Raw genomic sequence first — 23,264 nt, 5'->3', positions numbered from 1 at the left:
CAATGATATTTTTATACCTATCTGATCAAAGGATATCTTAATCTTCTTATTCTTGGTTAAAATAAAAATTTTATTATGTTTAAAAGCATGACACCGTTTTTTATCCATTAATAATGTATAATTCATCTAAAAGAAGAAGAAAGCTCAATGCAGTGGCAATTCCGTAATTAGAGCCTACTTTCAAGTCTTAACTCATATCCCATGGATGGAAAACAAAACAGCGGACGAGCGGGAAGAAAAATGAATCTTCAATCCGAGTCATGTCTAGACAACCAATTAGAGTTCAATATTTGAAATCCCACGGACAGGAGCTTGTCCTGGGACAACGACGCGGATCAATAGCCCATCCAACGACGTACACTCTCGTTCCCAAACCTGGAGAAAGCTATAAAAGACTTCGCCCGGTTCTCATCTTCTCACAGAGAAAGCGCGAACCACTGTCCACAGGTCCCAAAGCGCAGAAACAGAGAGAAGAAGATGTCAGGAAGAGGAAAAGGAGGAAAGGGACTGGGAAAAGGAGGTGCGAAGAGGCATCGCAAGGTTCTGAGGGATAACATCCAGGGCATCACCAAGCCTGCAATCCGAAGGTTGGCGAGGCGTGGTGGAGTTAAGCGTATTAGCGGTCTGATCTATGAGGAGACTCGTGGTGTCCTCAAGATCTTTCTTGAGAACGTCATTCGTGATGCTGTCACTTATACCGAGCACGCTCGCCGGAAGACGGTCACTGCTATGGACGTTGTTTATGCTCTTAAGAGACAGGGTAGGACTCTTTACGGGTTCGGAGGTTAGGGTTTCTGGGGGGCTTTATGGTGTAAAAATTGGAATCTAGGGTTCGTTGTTTTATCGTCTGGGTTTCGTTGTTGGATGTATTTATTTAGTGTTCTTCTGACGAATCGATGAATGATAAATTGTTGTTTTTTGGTAATTTTGATTCTGTTCTTCTGGGTTTGTTTGTGGATTTTCTGTAAATTGTTAATTTGTTCGACTGGTTTTGTGTTTCTATTTCGCAAGAAATCCTTGGGATTATGCAAAAGCGGTGTAATTTGTGGCTCGCAAATCGGAATTGGGGGGGGGGGGGGTTTGAATTCGAACTTCTAGGTAGTGGAAGATCTGGAGCTAGATCCTTCGTTCCCTCTGCTGTTGCACAGCAAATTTGAATTTGGGCCTTTCGGGTTTATTGACTGTGCCTGTGCGCATCTCGTCCCAACTCTCTCAGCTAAAAATCCGCCACATGAAAGTCCTCTTCAGACGTGGTTGTGGTAAGCGTGGGCCGGTGGGCGTGATTGTATTATTGGTCGAATCATTTTTGGTCTGGTCTTACATTCGTATCAGAAATAAATCAGTCACTAATATATCCAATTAGAACTGGGGTTTGACTATGATACGGAATATATAGCCAATTAGGTGTTTTGATTGGTTACAACTCTTTCCGTACCATTTCTTTTACGGTTTCAGTGCCACTGAACTTTCAATTGATCATTCTCAAGTTACGTCTCTCCATGATGACTTGATTGATTTTCACTTTTCATTTTTACTCTTTATGTTTTTTATTTTTTAAATTTTGTTTAATTAACAATAAACTAATTAAAATAATAATAAAATCAATGTGGAACCTACTCTTCCCCTTTCTCATGAAGCACCTACAATGAACCTACACGTGTATAGTATTGGATTATTTTCTCAAATTCAAATTATGGATTTTTTTACCCCTTTGCTTTTGTCATCGATCAATCAATTAGAATGATTAAGTGACTTTTTTTTATTTTTTTTCCTATTTTTAAGGTATTTTTCCCATTGCCCCTTTATTTTGACCGTCTCTATTAACGTAATAAGTTGTATTTGATTGGATAATGCTTTTAGGTTTATTATATTATTTTGTTTTAGAGTGTTTTTTTGGATGATCATTGGGCGAGTTTGATAATTTGACACCCTACCAATGTAATATTTTAGGGGTTTGGTACTTGGTAAGGCTATAGGGCTTTGGAATGTGTTGTGTTGGTAGATCTAGACTCTTTTATATAAATTAGATGGATGTTCGATTCAAATTTAAGTATAAACAAATCAGGATTAATCTATATCCAGACATTAGCTGTTGGATATGTAAATAATGACCCCACCATTGACGAGTATAACGATAGGAGGCAAAGGCCAAGTATTATTCACACATGATGCAAAGACAAATTCTAAAACTCAAATTCTCTCCTTTAAACCCCTCTTTCTATAGTGTATATCTTATCCATTCCCCCTAGTTCACATTAGGAAGGAGGAAGCAGAAATGGTCTCTCCTATCTTATACACCTCTCTTTAGAATGAAGAAAACAATATAAATTACAAAAAAACAAAGAAATACACAAAAATTTTGCAAAAAATATAGAAAATCATAAACATTTCTATACCATACTAAAAGAATGAGAATGTTGCAATTGGTTTGTTCAAAACACATTGATTTTATTTTTCAAATTTACCTTCAACTTTCTATTTTGTTTCCATTGTATATATTGTCGTTACAAGGTAATTGTGAAAAACATAAAGTGAAGAAAATAATATAAATTACAAAAAAAAACAAAGAAAATTTACAAAAAAACATAGAAAATCATAGAAGTTTTTATACCATACTAAAAAATGAGAATATTGCAATTTGGTCAAAACCCCTGATTTTACTTTCCAACTTTACCCTCAACTTTCTTTTTTTCCATTATATATATGTCATTGAAAAATAATTATGAAAAAACACATAAAATGAAGAAAATAATATAAATTACAAAAATACAAAGAAATACATAGAAAATTTACAAAAAATATAGAAAATCATAAAAATTGAAGAAAAATAACACAAATTACAAATCTATACCATACTAAAAAATGAGAATGTTGCAATTAGTTTGGTCAAAAGGCCTCGATTTTACTTTCCAACTTTACCTTCAACTTTCTATTTTTTTTCCTATTGTATATATTGTCATTGCAAAATAATTATGAAAAAAATAATATAAATTACAAAAAACAAAGAAAATAGAGAAAATTTACAAAAAATATAGAAAATCATAAAAATTGAAGAAAAAACATAAATTACAGAAAAATTGTAGAATAAAATAAAAATTTATATCTACTACCATATATAAAAATGAGAATGATTCCGTTAGTGTGGTCGAAAGACCCTGATTTTTCATATTAATTCTACCCCCTTAGTTATTTGGTTATTCCAACATATCCCAATTCTATATGAGGGTGTATCATAGTTGTTGGCCAAAAAAAAATCTATTTGTTTTTTTCTAAAAAGCCATTGGGTGGGTTAGGTACATAGGTTTGGGTTGAGCTTCAACCCAACCCACCTAACTCATCCATCAACTCGCTAATGACCTATTCTGGGTTCAACCGAAACCCATTATAACCCAATCCATTAATTTTTTACATAATACATAAATTCTAAAAAAATACACAAAAATATAAGTAAAGATAGAAAATGTAGAAAATAACATAAACAAAAGAACAAAAACAAAAATTCCAAAATGATTATGAAATAACACAGAAAACGAAGAAAATAATATATATTACAAAAAAAAACAAAGAAATACACAGAAAATTTGCAAAAAAAATGTAGAAATCATAAAATTTGATAAAAAATAATAGAAATTACAAATAACAAAGACAAACCATAAATTGCAGAAAAATGAAAATATAGAAATTTCATTCCATGGGCCCTAAACATGTTCGTCAATTAGGCTCAGGTCTTATAAGGGCATTTGGCAATTGAGACTATATGTTATTATGTGTGTGGTTGTTAAGTAGGGACTGTAAGTCATGTCCTCAGTCGTATGCAACACTGTGATACATTATGAATTGTTTGATTTGTTTTATTCTTGGACAAATGTCCGAAGGTGCTCAACATGCATAGAAAGTGTTTGTATACATGTTACTTTAGTGGTTGGTTGATAAATTTTGCTTCCAACTAATTTTTTTTATCTCTTAGTTAAAAAGTTATAAGAAAATATTTTTAGACTTAAGTGTAAGTTTTTTAATAGAGTCATCTTAGATAATGACTTCTGCTATTCAATGGTTACTTAAGAAATTAGCATAATAGCTTTGTTTACTTCTAACCATTAATAATAATTATTTTCATAGGTTTTAAGTTGTCACAAAACAGGACATCAATGAAGAGTAGTATCTCCTATTCTCTATAAATTTTGTGTTTCATTTTCAAATATTGCCATTTTGTAAGGATAGTTTTTTTTATGTATTATATAATTGTCTTAGAATTTGAGTGGTATGTGAACTTTCATCTATGCTTGAGATATAAAAGCATAGTCAAACATCGCCATCAATATCAAATACCCCGTGCATCGCACAAGTTATTCCACTAGTATAAAAAATTTTCGGGAAAGTCCGAATAGGCCCAATGCAGATTTCTGAATTCCACTGCAGAACTAAAAACATTCAAAATGTCAAAAACTTCCATTGAATTGTACTTTGGCCTAGAACTTCTGACCCTGGGCTGAACTGTCATTCTCCCAATCAATTTTGACTCATTTTCTGGTGGCGAGTAGATGGAGAAGGATATTTTTGATATTATATAATGTTTACCTAGATGGATAATGTCTATTTTTGAATAATTGAAAGTTCAATGTATTTATGCCATCTGTCACTACCCCAAATACCATTTGCAATTGGGCTTGTCACTACCTCAAATACTATTTTCACATTTTGAATGTTTATAGCTCTGTATTTGAAACCGATGCCTCTTTGTAGAAAGGGATTTTTGGACTGCAATCCCCCTCATAAATCTGATTTGCAGCCCCCCTATAAACCGCATACTGCCCGCGAAATTGGCATCAATATCCACTGTCAGGGTTCAGTCCACCCCTAGAGTGGAGCTCTAGGTTTCTAGGGGTGGATTGAACTATAAAAACCCCTTTTAGAAAATGTTAACACATCATGAAAAACAGTGTCACATCACTATCATATTCGTTTAGACAATGCTTGATTGGATATGTTTTTTTTGGATAAGTAGATTGTACTCCGCTCAGAAATCTAAAATTACACCCACCTCTTAGTCTACCAGTAGCCCCCCTATAAACCACATCCTGCCTGTGGCCTGTGTGGATTAGGCATCAATCCACGATCAGGATTCATTCTACCCCTAGGGTGGAGCTAAGATTTCTAGGGGTGAATTGAACAGTTAAACCCCCCTTTTTCCGAAAAACGGTTTCTTAGTTCACGCTTTGGAGATTGGGAAATTTGTGAAAACATTAATTTTGGTATTTTCTCGTTTTTTATTATTGCTGGAATAATATGTTGATGTGGCATTGAAAAATGCTTATATGATAACAACTAACAATAGTCTCGAATAAAAAAATAATAAAAAACACTTTCTAAAATAATGGCATACCAATGCAAGACTGTTCTCTTAACAAACGCCTCTCAAGAAATGACATTGGTTCCAAACATGGCTTAAATTGTTCATTTTTAGAATCATTTAGGATATATGGCAAATTAGTACACGGTACTTTGGGCTAGCCTTACTTTAGTACCCAAACTTCAAAATGTACCATTTTAGTACTTGAACTCTTGAAAATTGTCAATTAATTAATGTTAGATGGCATGCCAAAAGACACAAATACCCTTGACTTTTGAATAAGCAAGAAAAACATAATTTTGAAATGGCCAAAATATTTTTGCTACAATTTGGCACCACTATTCACTTTATGCCTTAATCTTGCTGAAGAACCAATGCTTCCCACGGGAGAAGCTACACAGAAAAACGTCACTAGGAAGAAGATGCCATTTTCAGAGAAGGAGAATTAAAAAGAAATTTAAGTTGTTGTTGGAGAAGATTGAGTAATTTTTGCAATTGTTGTGGAATAATCAAGGTAAATTCATAGTTGTCAAGGCGATGCTTAGGCGATAAGGCATTTTTGAAGGGTCACCTCGCCCAAACGCCTACATATTTATACGTAAAACACCACAGAATATTTTATATTTATATTTTATATTATTAATAGTAATACAATAGATATTATTAGAATTAATTATTTATATTGCAGGTTTATAGTATTGATATTGTTATTTTATACTAGTTTCTTATTTGTTTGGGTTCAATCAAGGTATGGCATACTCATGAACCTTTTAGGACTTTAAAACCTGAATTGATAAGTATAAACTAACTTGAAGATTTTATCCAATTAACACACAAGACCAATCAATAGGACTTCTTATTCCTAGGACCAAAATAAGGGATCAACCCTTATGCTATGTTTGGTTTGAAGGAAAAGATAAGGAAAGGAAGGGAAAAGTAAGGAAACCAGTATAAGGTTTATAAATGTTTCCCTATCTTTTTTTTTTTTCCTTTCCTTTAAACCAAACACGGCCTTATACTTTGTATATTTCTTTCCTTTCTTGTTTTTTTTTTTTTAACTCATAAATATGTTCAATTTCTATCTATTTATATGGAGTTTATACTTATTCCATGAGAATTATGGTGATTATTAGTTAAAGATTACTACTTATTACTATGAAACTTAAGGATCTACTCTATGATTTATATTTTTCTATTTTAAAAAAACTCATCTTCTAGGCAATTAAGCGACAAGGTTCTTCCCTATTGCCCAGTTTTGCCTTGGCGCCTTGAGAACTATGGATAAAATGCATGGTTTTCAAAACCAGAACTTGGGAATTAGTCATGTAACTGGTTCCGTTTCACCCTAGAGCCATTTTTTGGCAAAAAACCATTGATTTGGTCAGCGATCTGCTGACCTCGGCGGTTGAACCATCGACCCGGACAACAGTTTTTGTCCATTTTTATTTATTATTATTATTTTTAAAATTGTTAAGTTAGAATGAGCCATACATTCAAACTAGATGGTTGGACCGTTCGACCCAGGAACCGGTCCCCTGAACGGTTCCCCATCTGATACGGTTTTAAAAACCTTGGTAAAATAGTCTTAAAAATATTAAAAGGGGTAGTTTTGATATTTGAAAAAAATTAAGTTCATCATGTGATATAGATAATTGATAGACTGCTTATGACGGGTACTAAATTGGAAGTTTTTAGGAATCCGGGTACTAAATGATACGTTTTAAAGTTTGGGTCATGGTTTTTAAAATGAACCGGTGACCGAACCGGTCAGGGGTCTGGTTACCGGTTTGATTGGTCCGGCCGTTCCACCCAAATGGCCGGCCCGTTCTGACAAAAAAAATAAAAAAATTTTAAAAAATGCAACATAGTCAAAACCGTTCGAACAGTTAACCAGCCGGCTCAACGGTTTGCTGACCAAAATCAACGATTTTGAGGGAAAAAACAGTTTGGAGGAAAACGGGTGACTGATTCCTGATTTTTCTGGTCTGACCATCCGGTCCGATCCGGTTTTGAAAACAGTGGTTTGGGTATTAAAGTGGGACTAATCCCAAAGTACAAGTATTAATATTCAATTTATAGTCATGAAAATGAATTTGTTCAGCTTATTTTTTGGAGAATCGTCAAATTCCAATGCAAGGTCAGTAAAAAAAAATCCCAAAACTGTATCATAAATTATATGAAGAATAATTTTGATATTTTGAAATATTTCAAGGTACAGATGATATGTTACGCATAATCGACGGAATGCTAATGGGTGGACAGTGGAAGTTGAAAGTTGAGTCATTACCCCCAAATTACAAGGTCTCAGGTAAAAAAAAAAAACGCACTTATGTGTAATTATCACATTTTTTTTTTTGATAAAATCTATTTTCCTCCTTGTTCGAATCATGTTTCTAGAGAGGCAAAAACACACACATGGGCTTTGCTTCGCTCTTATAGTCTTACCATGGTTGGACTAAAGCGTCGTATCATCTCTTGATTTTCATATTTAAACCCAGGCCTAAACCTTGGCTTAAAACCCTAACCCTACACTGGGTAGAGTCAAATATTCCACCCCCTTCTCCCCACACTCGTACGCATGGGTTTGTCACTTGGTGACTTGGTCTTTTGAATTTATGCGTCCACCTCTACAGCTTATTTTCAGGAGATGAACATCCACCATCATTTGATCAACGAACGGTTGACTGATGATTGAGACTGGCGAATGGGACCCTTAAGTGGAGTATAATAGTAGTTGTCTTTTTGGTATTTTATTGTTTGGGTGCAATTTGGGATGGCCCGACCTAGGGTTGTCAATTGGACTGCATTTGGTTCAATTCGAATCATTCCAATGTGAGTCTATTATAAATGGACCAGGTCCAATCCAATCCAATGAATATTTTGGATCAATTTGGATCGGTCTAATTCAATATCTGGACTGTCCAATCTGTTCAAATTCATTTTGATTTTGATTGGTTTTTATTCAAACCTAATCCATCGACACATATATTCTTATCTTATATCGATGGACCATATATTGGCTTAATCCAACCCAATCCAATAAAAATTTGTTATTGGATCAGATTGGTCCAATACAATATGTCTTATTGGTCCATCCAATCTGCCCAAATTGATTTTGTACTGGATGGGGTCCAATCCTAAATCGGTCCATTGACACCCTTAGCCCGACCCCAGCACGATCTGATCCAATTCAAGTTTTTGCATGGGCTGGTTCTGAATGACAATTGACTGAGCCTGGTCAAGAAAATTTGGGCTTGACCTAAACTTAGGTTGGGCTTGGGTTGAGGTCTTGAGTTATTTATATATGCATATTATATTTATATAAAAATATTTTTCTAATTATATATATATATACATTTATAAATGTAATTTATATACATTTTTAATCAATTCTACTCTTAAATATGACCATAAGGCCCAATAAAAAATGACTATATAAAAATATATACAAAGATTCTTTAAAACCTTATTAACCTGTCCAAGCCCAATTAACTCAATCCAACTCAGCCCGAGTCTGAGCCCAAACCCAATCCAAGTTGTATTGGGTTAAACTCGGCTTGGGCCTAGATTGATAAACTTAGGCTTAAGCTTGGGTTGGGTTTGGGCCAGACCCAAACCTAAGGTTTATACCTTTAGGGTTGGCATTAATTAACCTTCAACCCGACCCAATCTGCCTGAATTACACGCGTATCTGTTGCGGTTCACCCCATTCTATTTAACCAGGGTTATGAACTAAAATTGAATAGAAGCTTTGTTATTACAATGTTGTGAAATGATCTATTGATTCATGGACCATGAGGCAAAACCCAAGATAAATATGGTTATTAGTGCTATGAAAGGACGATCAAAACTTGGTAGTTAGGATAAAGAGTAAACCCTCTGTGTTTCGGATGTTGAGTCCCAATGACCCTCTTATGTTTTGGATCCTGAGTCCCTTACAATGACCAATAGATTGCCATACTCATACTTCATTGCCCACTACCTCGATTACTGTTCAATTTACATTTACAGATTGAAAGCAACTTTGATTGGAAGTGTCTCAATAAATAAATAACCAAAACAGAGTCGAAAACCTTATAGTGGTGTTTAGGAATGCTTATTTTTCTAAATGGTCGTTTTGAATAAGTAACTTCTGAGTCTTTGGTGTGATATTTTAAACAGAACTTTTCTTTATTAAAGAATTCCTCCAAAATGCAATAAACAATAAATTCATTTTTTTGGGTGCTTTTGAAATCTTATAAGGAAGAATTAAAATATTAATACAATATATCTCAGGTGTATCGTATTAATATCGACCATAATTGAGGATGGAGTGATTGAAACCTAAGTTGCCTAGTGCACAACACACCTAAGTCTTAAATCAACCCTTAAACCACTAGGGCATTAGGCCAATTTGCTTCTTATAATAAGTAATAAAATAACTTTTATTAAATATAGTATCAACATGTAATCTAAATAAATAATACATTTTTATGTTTAACAATTTCAACTAAAAATTAAAGATAATAATGTTTAAAATTAATATTTTATAAACTAATGGAATAAATAATTTATTGAATTAGCATCAAAATAAAAAGATGATTTTAATCTAAAAAAATTTAGACAAATAAAATATTAATAATAGAATGATTATTTTAGTACTTAAAATTAATATATTTATAATAAATTAATATTTTAATTTACATTACATTAAATAACAATATATTAACTATTTACAAAATATTTTAGAATATAATATTAAATAGAATCTATCAAATCTACTAATCAATATTTATATCAAAAAATGGTTTTTAATTTTAGAAAAAATTATAGATATAAAATATTAATAATGGAATACTTATTTAGTAATTAAAAATTTGCATATGATATGTATGTTAGAAATTATAATAGATTTGATATATTTTAAATTGAGATTATATGTTTTTATAAATTATTAATTGGTATTTTAATTTCTATTTGAGAATTAAATATTTGGTTGGCTTTTTTTTTAAATGTAAAAAAAATAGTAAAATAGAAATCAATTGATGCAGTATCAATAAAATTTTATGATATCTATATATTCCACTATAATAAATTGTAATATTTTTTTTTCATATACCCCATTAAAATATACATTTTCTATGTATTTATATATTATTTGTGGCTATTTGATTTTAAATTTAGTTTTATTAATGCATTTATGGAATTCATATACATTTTTCTAGTGTATTTAAGTGTAATCAGATTTATTGTCCATATTCATGCATTTCCAAAACGTATCCGTATCTGTATCCATGTCCAAATTATACGATAGAAAACCCGACAAACCCTTATAAGCAATAAACTCAATGAGCAGTTACCCCAAATATGGGCTAATCTTTTGGGAATAAAAGTTATTTGTTTTGCTTCTAAGCAGGTGTCAACATTGTTTGAAGTGGAGATTAGTGTTTCAGTAAATAAACTTAAACTTCATAAGAATCATAATATGCATGATCGAAATAGGTATAGTAAGGTACCAATTGGCAATATTGGTAAGATTTCTTGGTAGTTATAGTGGAGACTTGGAGATCGAATCCCTTGTGCTAAGGTTAATTGGAGGGCCATGGGTTTGAGTATGGGCTACCCCTTGGTATGTAGCCTACCAACATCTAAAGTTTTTTCCAAGAAAAGGTGTAGTAGTACTATGAGATTAAGGCTATGTTTGGTGATTAAGTGATTTGATAAATAAACATTTGTTGTAAGTGCTTATTTTAACCACTTAATGCTGTTTGATGACCTATTTTCTAAATTAGTTATTGGGTATTTTAAGCACTTATTATAAGTGCTTATTTTAATAACCACTTAGTGCTGTTTGGTGACCCATTTGTCAAATCACTTATTGGGGGTGGGGATGTTTAGTGAGTTATTTTCCTCACAAGTGCTTATTTTAGCATAAATTCACCACATAAATTTATGGATTTCAATATTCTTTTAATCCCATTTTGTTCACACATATAACAATGGATTTCAATATTATATTATACATTTGAAGGAAGTTCACCACATCACCATGCTGTGACACATGGGAGTCCATGTGGGCCCATACAATGAGTGCCATGTGGACAATGTAAAATAAGAATTTTAAAAATATAGTATCACAAAAAATCGTATTAATAAAAAAACAATCAACATTTGGATTAAGAAAAAAAACAAATTTGAAAAAACATCACTTAGAAGAATCACTAATTATTCATAACTTGGAATAAAAACACAAATTTGCAATAATATTTAACACAAAATAATTAACATAACCAAACTAATTAACACAACATTATCGTTTTTGTCTATGAAAAAAAAAAAACGGTTTTGAGCAAAATATTGCACAAAAAATAGTAATAAATCAAAAATGAAGGATGAGGATGACTGACCTGATGTTGCCAGCGATTGTACAATGAGAATGGCGTGAAATCCCCCCCAAAAACCAGATCTAGTAAACAACAATGCCAAAATGGTTTCGGGTGTTAAATACCTCAAAAAAAAAATCGTAAAAACATGAAAAGAATGGTTCCAAAAGTGAAACCAACTTGATCGCTACTGAGTTTTTAGGTTGTTCGGTTGTTGCTGGTTGCTGGTTGCTCCCAGTAGAGGTGTCACTGCTGGTGTACTTGGGTTTGTTGGAATGAGGAAGAAGAGGGTTTTTCTAACGTGTGGGGGTATTTCAGAGATTTAAAAAATTAATTAGGGACTGAACCGTCCCAAAAATTTTGAACATGCACTTATTTAAGAAGTGCTTAAAAAAGTCACTCTCAAATTACTTTTTCAATAAGCACTTCTTTTTCAAATAAGCACATTTTCCTTTCTTTTTTTATCAAATAGGGATAAATGCTTATTTTCCACTTAATGTATGATCCCAACACTTATTTTAAGTATTTATAAAAAGAAATACTTAATAAAAATGAAATCAATCAGAGCCTAAACTCCCCCACTACTTGATCTTTGTAAGATAAGAACCACCCTCGATTTATTTAGCCATTGTTATGTAGTCACGTATTTTGCAAAAATTACTTTGATCTCCTATGTTTTCTAAGAAATAATTAAAGCTTCCCTTATACTTTGATCTCTGCCAAAAGGACAAAATACCCTCTCTTTAGGTTTCACATAAATATACAAATGAACCCCTTTGTCAACTACGCTATAGAGACGTAGATATCATGATTAGAGAAGATTAGTTTTCAAGAAGAGAAGAATTTTGACAATAACTAGAGAAGGAGATATTCCAAGCCAGCTAGAAATAAGGAGATGGAAGAATTAACATTTTGTAATTTAACATATAAAACATGTTCACAAACAAACAAGCATGTAAAATGCAAGTTTAGCAATATTAACATGTAATTATATAATAACTGAGTGACTTACAGAAACTTTATTCCCGGTAATTGCTGATGATCCGGTTGTTGAGATGGTGGCTTGTCACACCTTCAAATAAGAGGTACAAGATCAAATCTATGTAACTATAAGTTCTCTTTGGTATAGCTACTGGGCCTTAAATGACTATTGTGAAATCGGATTAGCTGAATGCTTTAACTATATACCAAGCTGTGAAAGTAATGATAAAATATATGGGTTCCGTACTGAGATATTAAATAGTTGTAGGGCTATATATTTTTTGACTGGTGTAGAATTTTATTATTGGTTATACAGTCTGCTGAACAAGAAGAAGTATGTTCTTATTTTTGTTTAATATTTTGAAGATAACTTCATTCTTTTATCCAATCATGTTGCAGAACAAATCTTAAATAATCAAATTAGGGTATTTTTTTTTTTTAAATTCCTATAAAGTATGAACAACCCACAAGAGGATCAAATAAGCTAGATAATGGATTATCATTCTCATTTCATTTTGGGCTATTGGATGGAGTCCCTGCAACTCATATCCAAGGGCTTGACCAACGGTAGATGATTGCCGGGTGCAGATGCGTCGTTCACCTTGATCAGCCCAAATATATATATTCCTTCTGGACTTTGTTATTTACATGGGGATCCCCCAAAAGCCCGTGATGTTTATTTTTCAGGAAAATGCTTATGCCATTTGCCGTTTTCGAGGGTATTTTGTCTCTGTTATGTGCTGAGGTCAGTTTGGTGGCTGCGGCAGGTTCTGGGGACAATGCTAGTACTACATAGTAATAGACAAGAAATGGGGAATTTCTCTCTCTCCCTCTCTCTCAAGTCTGAACTACAAAGTTATACGGGTTTGTTAATGGAGGAAAAATGGATATTTTTATGGGTAAAATAAAAAGATATTTTATCAAAATGCCCTCAGTAATAAAAGCATTATTTTTTGTTTTCAAAATATATTTTAATTGACAAAAATGCCCTCCTTTATAAAAATTAATTACAAAGTTACCATCTCAAATTTTATTTTATTTTCCTGAACCTATTTTGAACTTTTTATTTTATTTCCACACCTTAATGCTATAGCGGAAAAGTGTGTTAAAGAGGTACTCTCTAGTCTACTGCCAGGTTGGGGTGATAATTTATCTTACCAGAAGAAAAGGGGTGATCATTAATAGCCCGGATAATTTGTCTGGGCCCAAAATTTTAGGCCCGGCCCATGACACCATCCTTACTAAATGGGTGGAATAAGTAACTTTACCCCAAACTACAGGGGGTAAGTAACTTTACCCCAAACTAATTATCTTTTAATATATCCGAAAGGCCATTAGACAATATTGGTCCCGGCTATTAGGGGTTTTTATAGGTTGGCTCGGTTTGATTCAAAGCTACTTGGCCAACCAAATCAATTTGGCCGGGTTGGGGAATTGATAACCCAAAACCAACTGACTATTGGTGAAAATTGGCCAATTCGGGTTAATTGGTTTAAAAGATTTAAATTTTAAAAATTAAATTTAAATTTAAAGAACTGTATTGACATTATTAAAAAAAATAAAATTTATAATATAAAATATTTTAAACTAGGAAATATGGGAATTTTCCACTTTTCCATATTAAAAAATATAAATTTAAAATATGAAATATTAATATGTATTTATGGTTGGATTGGGTCAGTTTTGGTTGATTTACAAATGGCCAAACCAAAACCAACCTAACCTCTTAGGTTAGCATAAAAGCTGAATTGGAATAAACCAAAATTAAAAGAACCAATCAATTTGGGTCGAGTTGGGTGGGGTTGGTCGGTTTCATTGGTTTGATGAATAACCATACCAGCTATATGGGGTCTTGGGAGAGGGATAGGCTGTATGGTCTTGACCTTAGGCATTTTTTTCTTGTGGTCGTTCTCAAATTCGGAGCTGCGCATTCTCATGTGCCATGATACTAACTAGGATTATTGATGATACCTGAAACTCCGTGGCCAGACTTGACATCTGATTTGATTGATTATCATGGATTCAGATGATGTATTTATGTACTTAGTTCATATTTGGATATTGCAATCTGCATCTTATTTATATAATAATAAATAAGATTTAGATTTGACTCCACTCCATTCGATTTGATTAAAATTTGAATCTGATTATAATATAATATTTATATAATAATATTTGAAATTATAATATATATATATATATATATATATATATATATATATATATATATAATAAATTCAGTTTCTTTATATTATACTTACATTGATTTATTATATATAAAAATTGAAATTAATTAACTTTTTTATTTTTTTTTGTATTTAAAAAAATTAAAACAAAATTAGATTAAATCTAAATCTGATCCAAGTCTGTTAGGACTTGAATTTGAATAAAAAAAATATAGATTTTGGATGCAAATATTCAAAAATCGGTTCGAATTCGGATTTTGCTAGATCCCATCCAAATCCGATGCATGTACTGCCCTTATCCTAACTTATCTTTTAATATAGCCATTAGTTTGAAATTAGGACATTATTTTGGCTTAAACCTTGTTGAAAAATCTAGTCCGTGTCACGAGAGAATTTTGAGCAACTTCATTTTATAGGTTTATATATAGCGAACATGTCCACAATATTCTCATCTTTCAATATATAGTCCTTGTCAAGCACATAGTTCAATATTTCATCCTCTAAGTGAAGTAATATCTTACTTAAAGATGGGTTGAAGAAAAAAAAATCGCTATACAAGACTAATAAGATAAATAAATGAAACACAAACAAAAGTAATTACGTAAATACAAAATAAGCCTAGCTAGAAGAAATGAACAAATTAAGAATTATAATGTTCAAATTTGACATGGAGAGCAGTAAGAATTTGATTTCATTACAAGCATATTGAATGAATCAACCATGGGCTTAGACATAGTAAGATCTGGGTTGGAGGACATACAAATACGTGACCATGACATGAAAACCCACTCTCATCAACCTCATAGTGTAACAACTCTCAAATCGCTATACAAACACATGACCATGACATGCTCATGTACAGATTTCGAGGAAAAGGGCGAGAACCCAGACCCCATGATCTTCACATGGACACGTGACGAAATCTTATTTGTGTTCACCTGTTATAGATCTAACAGAATAACAAGCTTTCCCACTTGGGGAGGGTTTCTTTTCTTCCTACGTGAATTACTTATATATATATTTTGGGATTTCTAAAAATTAACTAATTTTCATTCTCTAATTAATAACCAGATTGTCTGTCTGAGGAAAAAGAAGAAAATTGTGAGATCTCTAACAGAAAAGGGAGTTTAGGATGAGTCTAATGTCTAAAAGATCAAAAAGTGTAAGAGGCAGAAGGAGAGGTGGTTGGGAGAGAGAAATCCACTTGCATTGAGCCTGCTTAATTATGACTTTATGAGAACACCTGCAAGTGTGCCATGCACAGTGGTTTTTAATGAAAATAAAGAGATGATACCCCAAATCAACCAAAATCTACCAAACTTTCAGCTTTGTGACAGTCTATGCATTGGACTGAAAGGACATCGAAAGCATGGAAATTAATAGGAAAAACTAATAATCAGTTTGGAAAGATTACAGATACTAATATGTGCAGGCAAATACAGGTTTAGTAATATAAAATACAAGGTTTTTTATTAATATATTTGCAAGATTTTTAAAACTGAATTGAACAATAAACCAATTAGGGGTCCGGTTCTTAGATCGAATGGTCTGATCATTCGAACTGAATAGATGGCTCATTCTAACAAAAAAAAAATAAAAAAATAAAAATGACCAAGATTGTTGGACGGTTTGAACGGTTCAACTGCCCTAATCAGTGGTTTGATTATCAAATCAACGGTTTTTGGCGAAATAACAGTTTTGGAGTAAAACGGAACTGATCACCTGACTGGTTCTTGGGTTTTCTGATCCAAGCGTCTGATTCAGTTCAATTTTGAAAACCATGCATATTTGTATTTGTACTCTTTCCAAACTAAGACCAAACGAAAAAAATAAATAAAATGAAAATTTCATTTAATATAGATTTAATTTGTACTCATGAAGGTGTACAATTGGAGAACCTAATTCAGACTGATTTAGGTTCTTCAAGCAAAAAGATTGAAACAAATACAAATTCTAACTAGACCTTAGTGCTTCACCCATTTTTAACCCTTAAAAAAGGAAAAAAGACAATGGACCTTACATACGGATTGATGGGAACTTAAATAAGAGCTTTAGACATTTATGACGAAATTGATAATAAGAAAATCAAGCCCTTACCCAGATCTAACGCTTTAAATTAGGGAAAAGAAAGAGAGCTTTGGAAAATTATCATAGGAAGGAAAGGCCAATGAGAACAGCAGAAAGCTGAAATTGATTATTGGTGTATTATTTTAGGTTAAATTTGAATTGCCAGAAGAGGAAAGAAAACGACCTGATGACAAAACAATTAAATACTTTTTTTTAGTAGAAAACAAAACAATTAAATAGGGTACAGACTACAGAATTAAAAAAAAAAAAACTTTTAACATAAAGATGAACCCAATAAAATACTGAAATATCCCTGGCATTAGACCAGTCCCTTCACTGGATAATAACAAAATATATTACAACCGAAATGAGTTGCAGAAGTGGGCACAGAGTACACTAACTCAAGAATTGAATCATTCTACCATAATGATCTTAAGGCAATATGTATGTTCAGGCAAGTGCTGGTATCCCCTCTGTACATGAATAAGGACATGGCCAATTGGACATGATGGGCATGGAGATGATAGATATGGATCATGATCCTTCTTCAGAATTAATGAAGAATGCGTGGGGAAGAGCTGAGGGGGAAGAAGATCCAAACAAAACCCTGATTTATGATGATGCATAAAAGGTGTTGTATCATTCTATGGCATTCGTACCTATATCTAGCATAAGAAACCATGCAGTATACAAAGAAATTGATGGGACGAGAAGAGTTGGTGGGCCTGGCATTAATGGTTAGATAGGTGAGGGCAGAGAGGGAATTTGAAGGAAACGAGAGAGAGAGAGAGAGAGAGGCAGTTCGGATTAAGAATAAGTGTGAAAGGCACGAGTCAGGAGACGAACCATAAATGAGAGGTAAGAGGTGACGAGGCTTATGATAACCCTCATGATCGTCACGTCGTTTTTATTCGCATCTCCCGATAACTCCCAGAATTCCACGCTTCAGCCCTGGCTTTGCTTTGCCTTTTCTGCCTGTCTGCCTTGCCTCTCTCTCTCTCTCTCTAACCCAGTCAACTTCCTGTGTCTTCCTCACTGTCTTCTATTATATTTTAATCTATACCTCCCCCTCTCTCTTGTTTGTTCAATCCCCATCTCTCTAACTCAAATACCCTCCATACAGCTCACTATACAGGATTCATTCCCTTCCCTTGCAGAGAAACACGTAGAGAGAGAGAGAGAGAGTACCACTGGAACCATTACTACCACCCAAGCCAACACATCATTCTCTTGTCTAATTCCTTCACCTACACCTGCAAAATTATTCAGTTAAATATATAGAAACCATTTTCCTCGTAGATAGAAAGAAACCAGAGAGTAATAGTAAGGGAAAGAGAGAGACACACACACATACACACACAGAGATTGTTATTACTGTTGCTGCTACAATGTGGATGATGGGTTGTAGTGATGGTAGTGGGTTTAACATGCCGGATTCGTTCAACAGTCGGAAACTTCGGCCTCTCATGCCAAGGCTTACAACTAACAGCACTAATTCTGCAGCTGGAATAGCTCCTTGCTTGAGTCGTATTCATGGTACTGATCTCTTTGCGTTGAATACTCATCTGGGTAAGCAGTATTTTTCTCCTTTTTCTTTTCTTCTTCCAATGGTCTCATTTCTTATTTGCTCGTTTCCTCAATGTTTGTTCTTTGGCTGTTGGTGGGTTGTTGTCTGTTGCAGCAACTGTAAACGAGCAAAGTAAGAGAGAGTTTATAAGTGCACAACCAGTGGTGAGCTCCAGGTGGAACCCTACACCGGAGCAGCTACGCACCCTTGAAGAATTGTATCGATGTGGTACTCGAACACCGACAGCTGAGCAAATCCAACACATCACTGCTCAGCTTCGTCGCTTTGGTAAGATCGAAGGGAAGAATGTTTTCTATTGGTTTCAGAACCACAAGGCCAGAGAACGGCAGAAACGCCGTCGTCGCGCTGCCGAAGAACAACAGCACTGTGATACCGAAAACTTGGACAGGAAAGAATCGGGTAATACGCGTTTAAAAATATCTCAATCTTTCTTCTATTTTTTCAACCAGAAAACAATGTTAGACACCAAAAAGCATACAAAATAGAGAGACTACACTAGAGAGAGAGAGAGAGAGATCTTTATATTTTTTTATTGGTCGCTTTAGATATGAAGTGTATTGTTTTGTTTTTCTTTCTGTCTACAGGGTCGAGTAAGACAGGCTTTGGTATTGAGCAGACCAGGAATTGGACCTGGGCTCCCCCTACCCTTGCAGAGGTGAATACATCATCCTTGTTTTGTTCTTAATATGAATCTTTAACTTAAATAATTGCCCACTAGAACAAAAACAGAAATCTCTAAACAGAAACAAGGATGATAATAAGTAATAATAAGAAGATTAAGGTTAGAAAAAAGGCCAAATGGAGAAGAAGAAAGAAATTAAGAAAGAAAGAAATGCATAGAGCAAGTGAGCAACAAAAGCTTTGTATGTTGGGAAAAGGGTTTAAAAAGCTGCCCTCCTTCCTTTCTGTCGGGGACTCTTATTACGAAACAAGTTGAGTCCTTTTGAACTTGTAATTCATTCATTCTTTTATTTATTATATTTTATTTTTAAGTTTTTATTTATTTATTTATTGTTCATTGTTTTGTTTTCGTTTTGGTCACTGGTCAGGAAACTGTTTCAATGCAAAGAGCAGCAGTAGCAGAAAGTAGAACAGACGGATGGATTCAATTCGAAGAGGGAGAATTACAGCAAAGAAGCAGCTCGGTAGAAAGGCATGCCACGTGGCAAATGATGCAGCTATCTTCTTCTTGTCCAAGCACCACTCTCATAAGCAACATAACCACAGCAACAACAGAAATAGACCCAAAACTTGTAAACAATCGACCTCTGGACATTTTCAAAACAACCTGCAGCACGGAACATCTCTCTACCCTCCTCATCAATGGCGAAGATCGCAACGGCGAGGAGGAATGTGGAGAATCACAAACACTTGAGCTCTTCCCGCTGCAAAGCGAGAGAAACAATGGTTCTGATGATGCAGAGAAAGAAACGGAGGTGGCGAATCCAACCATGAATACTAACTTCACTTCTTATCAGTTTTTTGAATTCCTTCCTATGAAGAACTGAAGAAGGAAACTTACCCATGTTGCCAATAGTGGTTGGTCATGGGGTTTACTTTGCTATGTATTTAAGGTAATGGGTTATGTTTAGATTTTGTTGTTATTGGAAATTGGGACTGTTCTTAATTAGTGCTTTTCTTGTTAGATCTCATGGAAGGCGCAAAGGTTGGATGTGGGTATTTAGTGATGTTGGTTTTAAGGTTTCCTTAAATTGCATTTTGACCATGATGGCTGGAATGATGAACAACTTCATTAAGAAATGTTATAGGGTTCTGTTTTCACAGGTCTAACTGTCTTCTAGGCCCTATATATAATTAGATGGGAAAATGAAATGATCACATTGCAGTGACATGCAAACAGGTCCTAATAATGAGAGAGAGAGAGAGAGAGAGAGAGAGAGAGAGAGAGAGAGAGAGAGAGATGGTGATGTAGACTTGGGTCCCCCAACTGAGGAATTTGAATGTGAATTTGACGTTAAAGAGTTTGATGTTGAAGTAGCCAAAATTTTGGGATGGAGAAATATGTTTCATTCTGGTACATATATAGAAAACAATATCTTTTTTCTTTTTATGGTCAAGAATTGTAGAGGAAGGGTGAACAAACTTGGAAAACCAACAACAATTTCAAAATCAACATAAAATCTTAGAATAGAGAACCCAACAGCATACCATTGGTCATAAAATCTAGAAAGACAAAAGAGCGTTAAATCCATTCAATATAAGCAAGGATCCATGTAAAAGATCAAATTCTAAACCTTCATTGGTCATGGTGCAAATTCAATGAGTTGATGCCGACTTTGAATTTACCTTTCAACGCGTAGAGGTTCTTGATGATCAATGTCATGAGTACTGTATCAATCAAAGACTTCATCACTTATTCTGAAATGGAAGGAAGGGGCATCTTTTAGTGCATTAAAACAAAATTTTATCATTTCCATTATGGAATTAAACCCAGCCATCTTCTACCAATATTGATGAGGTATGCCTCGCTCTAAAGTGACACTATGAGGAAACCATATGTAGATTCATCTGAGGAGTTTATTAATTACCCACCTCTTGGATTGACGAACTTCTTTGTGTCACACAAGTAGAGAAGCGCATGAGTTCTAAAGTGATGGACAAGTAGTTAGATCTGTAAAACCTTTGATAATATAACCAGGAAGTGAATAAATTCTGCCCATATGATCATCTCAATGTTATTTATAGGAACTGAATCTTTTAGTTCAGAATCAGCTTAGGCTGAAACTAATTTCTTTTAAATTCAATGTGAGGACATACAATCACTATATCTGTTAGGAATGAACCTTTTTTCTGGATCCATATATGCGTTTCCGCTGTTGTTTGAAGATCATTACTTTGTACATTCAAAACAGGTCGTCCATATGGGTGGTTAAATTTGTATAACTAAAAATAGATTATTGTGTCAATTGCACACTATTGGCTATCCGTATGAAAAATAGATTTCTATGATGTATTCAATACTGAGCTCATTATCTTATTAAAACAAGGTGAGGAAATTAATTTGACAAACAGAAATAGCTAAGTCAACGAGCTTAGATAGCCTAAACGAATGAAGAAGGCGACTCTCTGATTGAAGAGAAATTACTCCAAGTCTCCAACTACAACTAGCATTACAAAAACACAGAGATATACAGTTCAGAATCATGGTTATATGCAGTGCACGATGAACGTTTGTAGCTTTCCTTGCAATAGTGAATATAAATATATAAGAGCTATTGCATATGGGTATTAATAAATTTGGCTGAAATCACTAATTTTTAGACATTAGCACTTCATTCCCAAAGCCGAAAGCAGAGATCCAAAATGTGAAATTTCAATTTTCAGCTAAATTTGAGACCCAGATCATTAGTACATCCATCTTGAATTTTGTGCAGCATAAAATACAATATCCAAGGAGGAAGAGGGGGCTGTCCAACAGTGAAGAGTGAACTCTTTTACATTTTAGAAAACAGACTGTTCTTCAGATGGGTAATCCAATCATTAAGACTTTAAGACAACATTTTGGTCTTTTGTGCAAAAAATCAACCCTTACCGCCCGGAAGGCTGAGATCATGATCCAACTATGTCGTTCTCTGATCCTTGATATTGTATCTACACACTGTTTCACTACTGTGTACGCCATATAGATGCATAGGTTTTAAGAACCCAGATTTTGGAAAGCCTGTTTATCGAGAAAATCAGATGGTCATGAACAGGCGATGAGGAGTGGGCTCATCATGGTCTTAATTAGCGACTGGGTTTATCAGAAATGCTATTCCAGAGAAGAAATTAAAGTGGGGACTGAGCCTCCTGTTGTTTGTCTGACTGCGAGGGGGTTGTCTTATTGAGACAGATGAGAGGGAGCTGACGAACCTCTTTTCTGTGGCAATTAATGTGGCCGCTGAGGCCTCTAGATCTTATAAGATCACGGTCGGCTTCCTCGGCAATACGCATTATATGAGTATATTAGGTTCAGTTTCCTACCATTTTACAACCTTACCACCTTTTTCTCTCTACACACAATCAGACACTGGTGCTGTTTAATGACGCCCACAACCTTTTTCAGTTTTCTCATACGATCAGACAGTGGTGATGTTTAATGACGCCCACAACCCTTTTCTCTCTCTCTCTCTCTCTCTCTCTCTCTCCTCCAATATGGGACCAATAGACCATTCTTTGGTTGATCTCCATTGGTCCCAAAATAGCCTGGTACGTAATACCTAATTTTGGGCACCCCCTGTTATAAACTTATAACACTACTCTACTGTTAATCAAGTTTGGGTTCTTAAGAAGCTCAATAATGCTATTTTCCTAAATTTATAAGGCTAATTTGGTTTATGTTTACTCCAAAAGAGCATACTCTTTGAAATGATATAGTACTCCTTGTCAAATGCATGCAATCTGTTAGTTCTATTGAGTTGATTCGATTCACAAATACAAGTGTTACCAAGGAGTATAATTACTAAAAGATTAAAACGTATTCTATGGTCTAACTTATTAATTGATCATTAAAAAGTTAATGCGAAATAATAGATAATAGCAAAAATGAGGTATATATATATATATAAAAGCATAAATAAGACAATTACTAAAATCAAATAAACTTGGAGAGCATCAGGCCTGCTGATGTTTGTTATTTTCTCCATGCTCCCCATTGGTTGAGATTAATGGTCAGATGTGAATCTTCTATAGCATAATATAATATAGAAATACTCTTACTGAAAAGCTTA

At 33.9% G+C, this 23,264-nt stretch overlaps 2 protein-coding genes across 2 annotated transcripts; both read left to right on the top strand.

Moving 5' to 3' along the window:
* Positions 1 to 407: 407 nt before the first annotated feature.
* On the top strand, positions 408 to 925 carry LOC104601449 (histone H4). Its single transcript, XM_010264818.2, has one exon. The coding sequence runs from the start codon at positions 478 to 480 to the stop codon at positions 787 to 789; it is 312 nt and encodes a 103-aa protein (XP_010263120.1). The 5' UTR covers positions 408 to 477; the 3' UTR covers positions 790 to 925.
* Positions 926 to 17,828: 16,903 nt separating this feature from the next.
* Positions 17,829 to 20,281, top strand: LOC104601368 (WUSCHEL-related homeobox 1-like). Its single transcript, XM_010264698.3, has 4 exons — positions 17,829 to 18,515; positions 18,628 to 18,933; positions 19,119 to 19,189; positions 19,584 to 20,281. Exons 1-4 carry the CDS (start codon positions 18,335 to 18,337, stop codon positions 20,040 to 20,042), a joined length of 1,017 nt encoding a protein of 338 aa, XP_010263000.1. The 5' UTR covers positions 17,829 to 18,334; the 3' UTR covers positions 20,043 to 20,281.
* The last annotated feature ends 2,983 nt before the right edge of the window (positions 20,282 to 23,264 follow it).

The sequence above is a fragment of the Nelumbo nucifera genome, chromosome 3 (assembly GCF_055504915.1).
Source record: "Nelumbo nucifera cultivar China Antique chromosome 3, China Antique-T2T, whole genome shotgun sequence".
Classification (NCBI taxonomy): Eukaryota; Viridiplantae; Streptophyta; class Magnoliopsida; order Proteales; family Nelumbonaceae; genus Nelumbo; species Nelumbo nucifera.
This window is presented reverse-complemented; position numbering and strand designations above follow the sequence as displayed.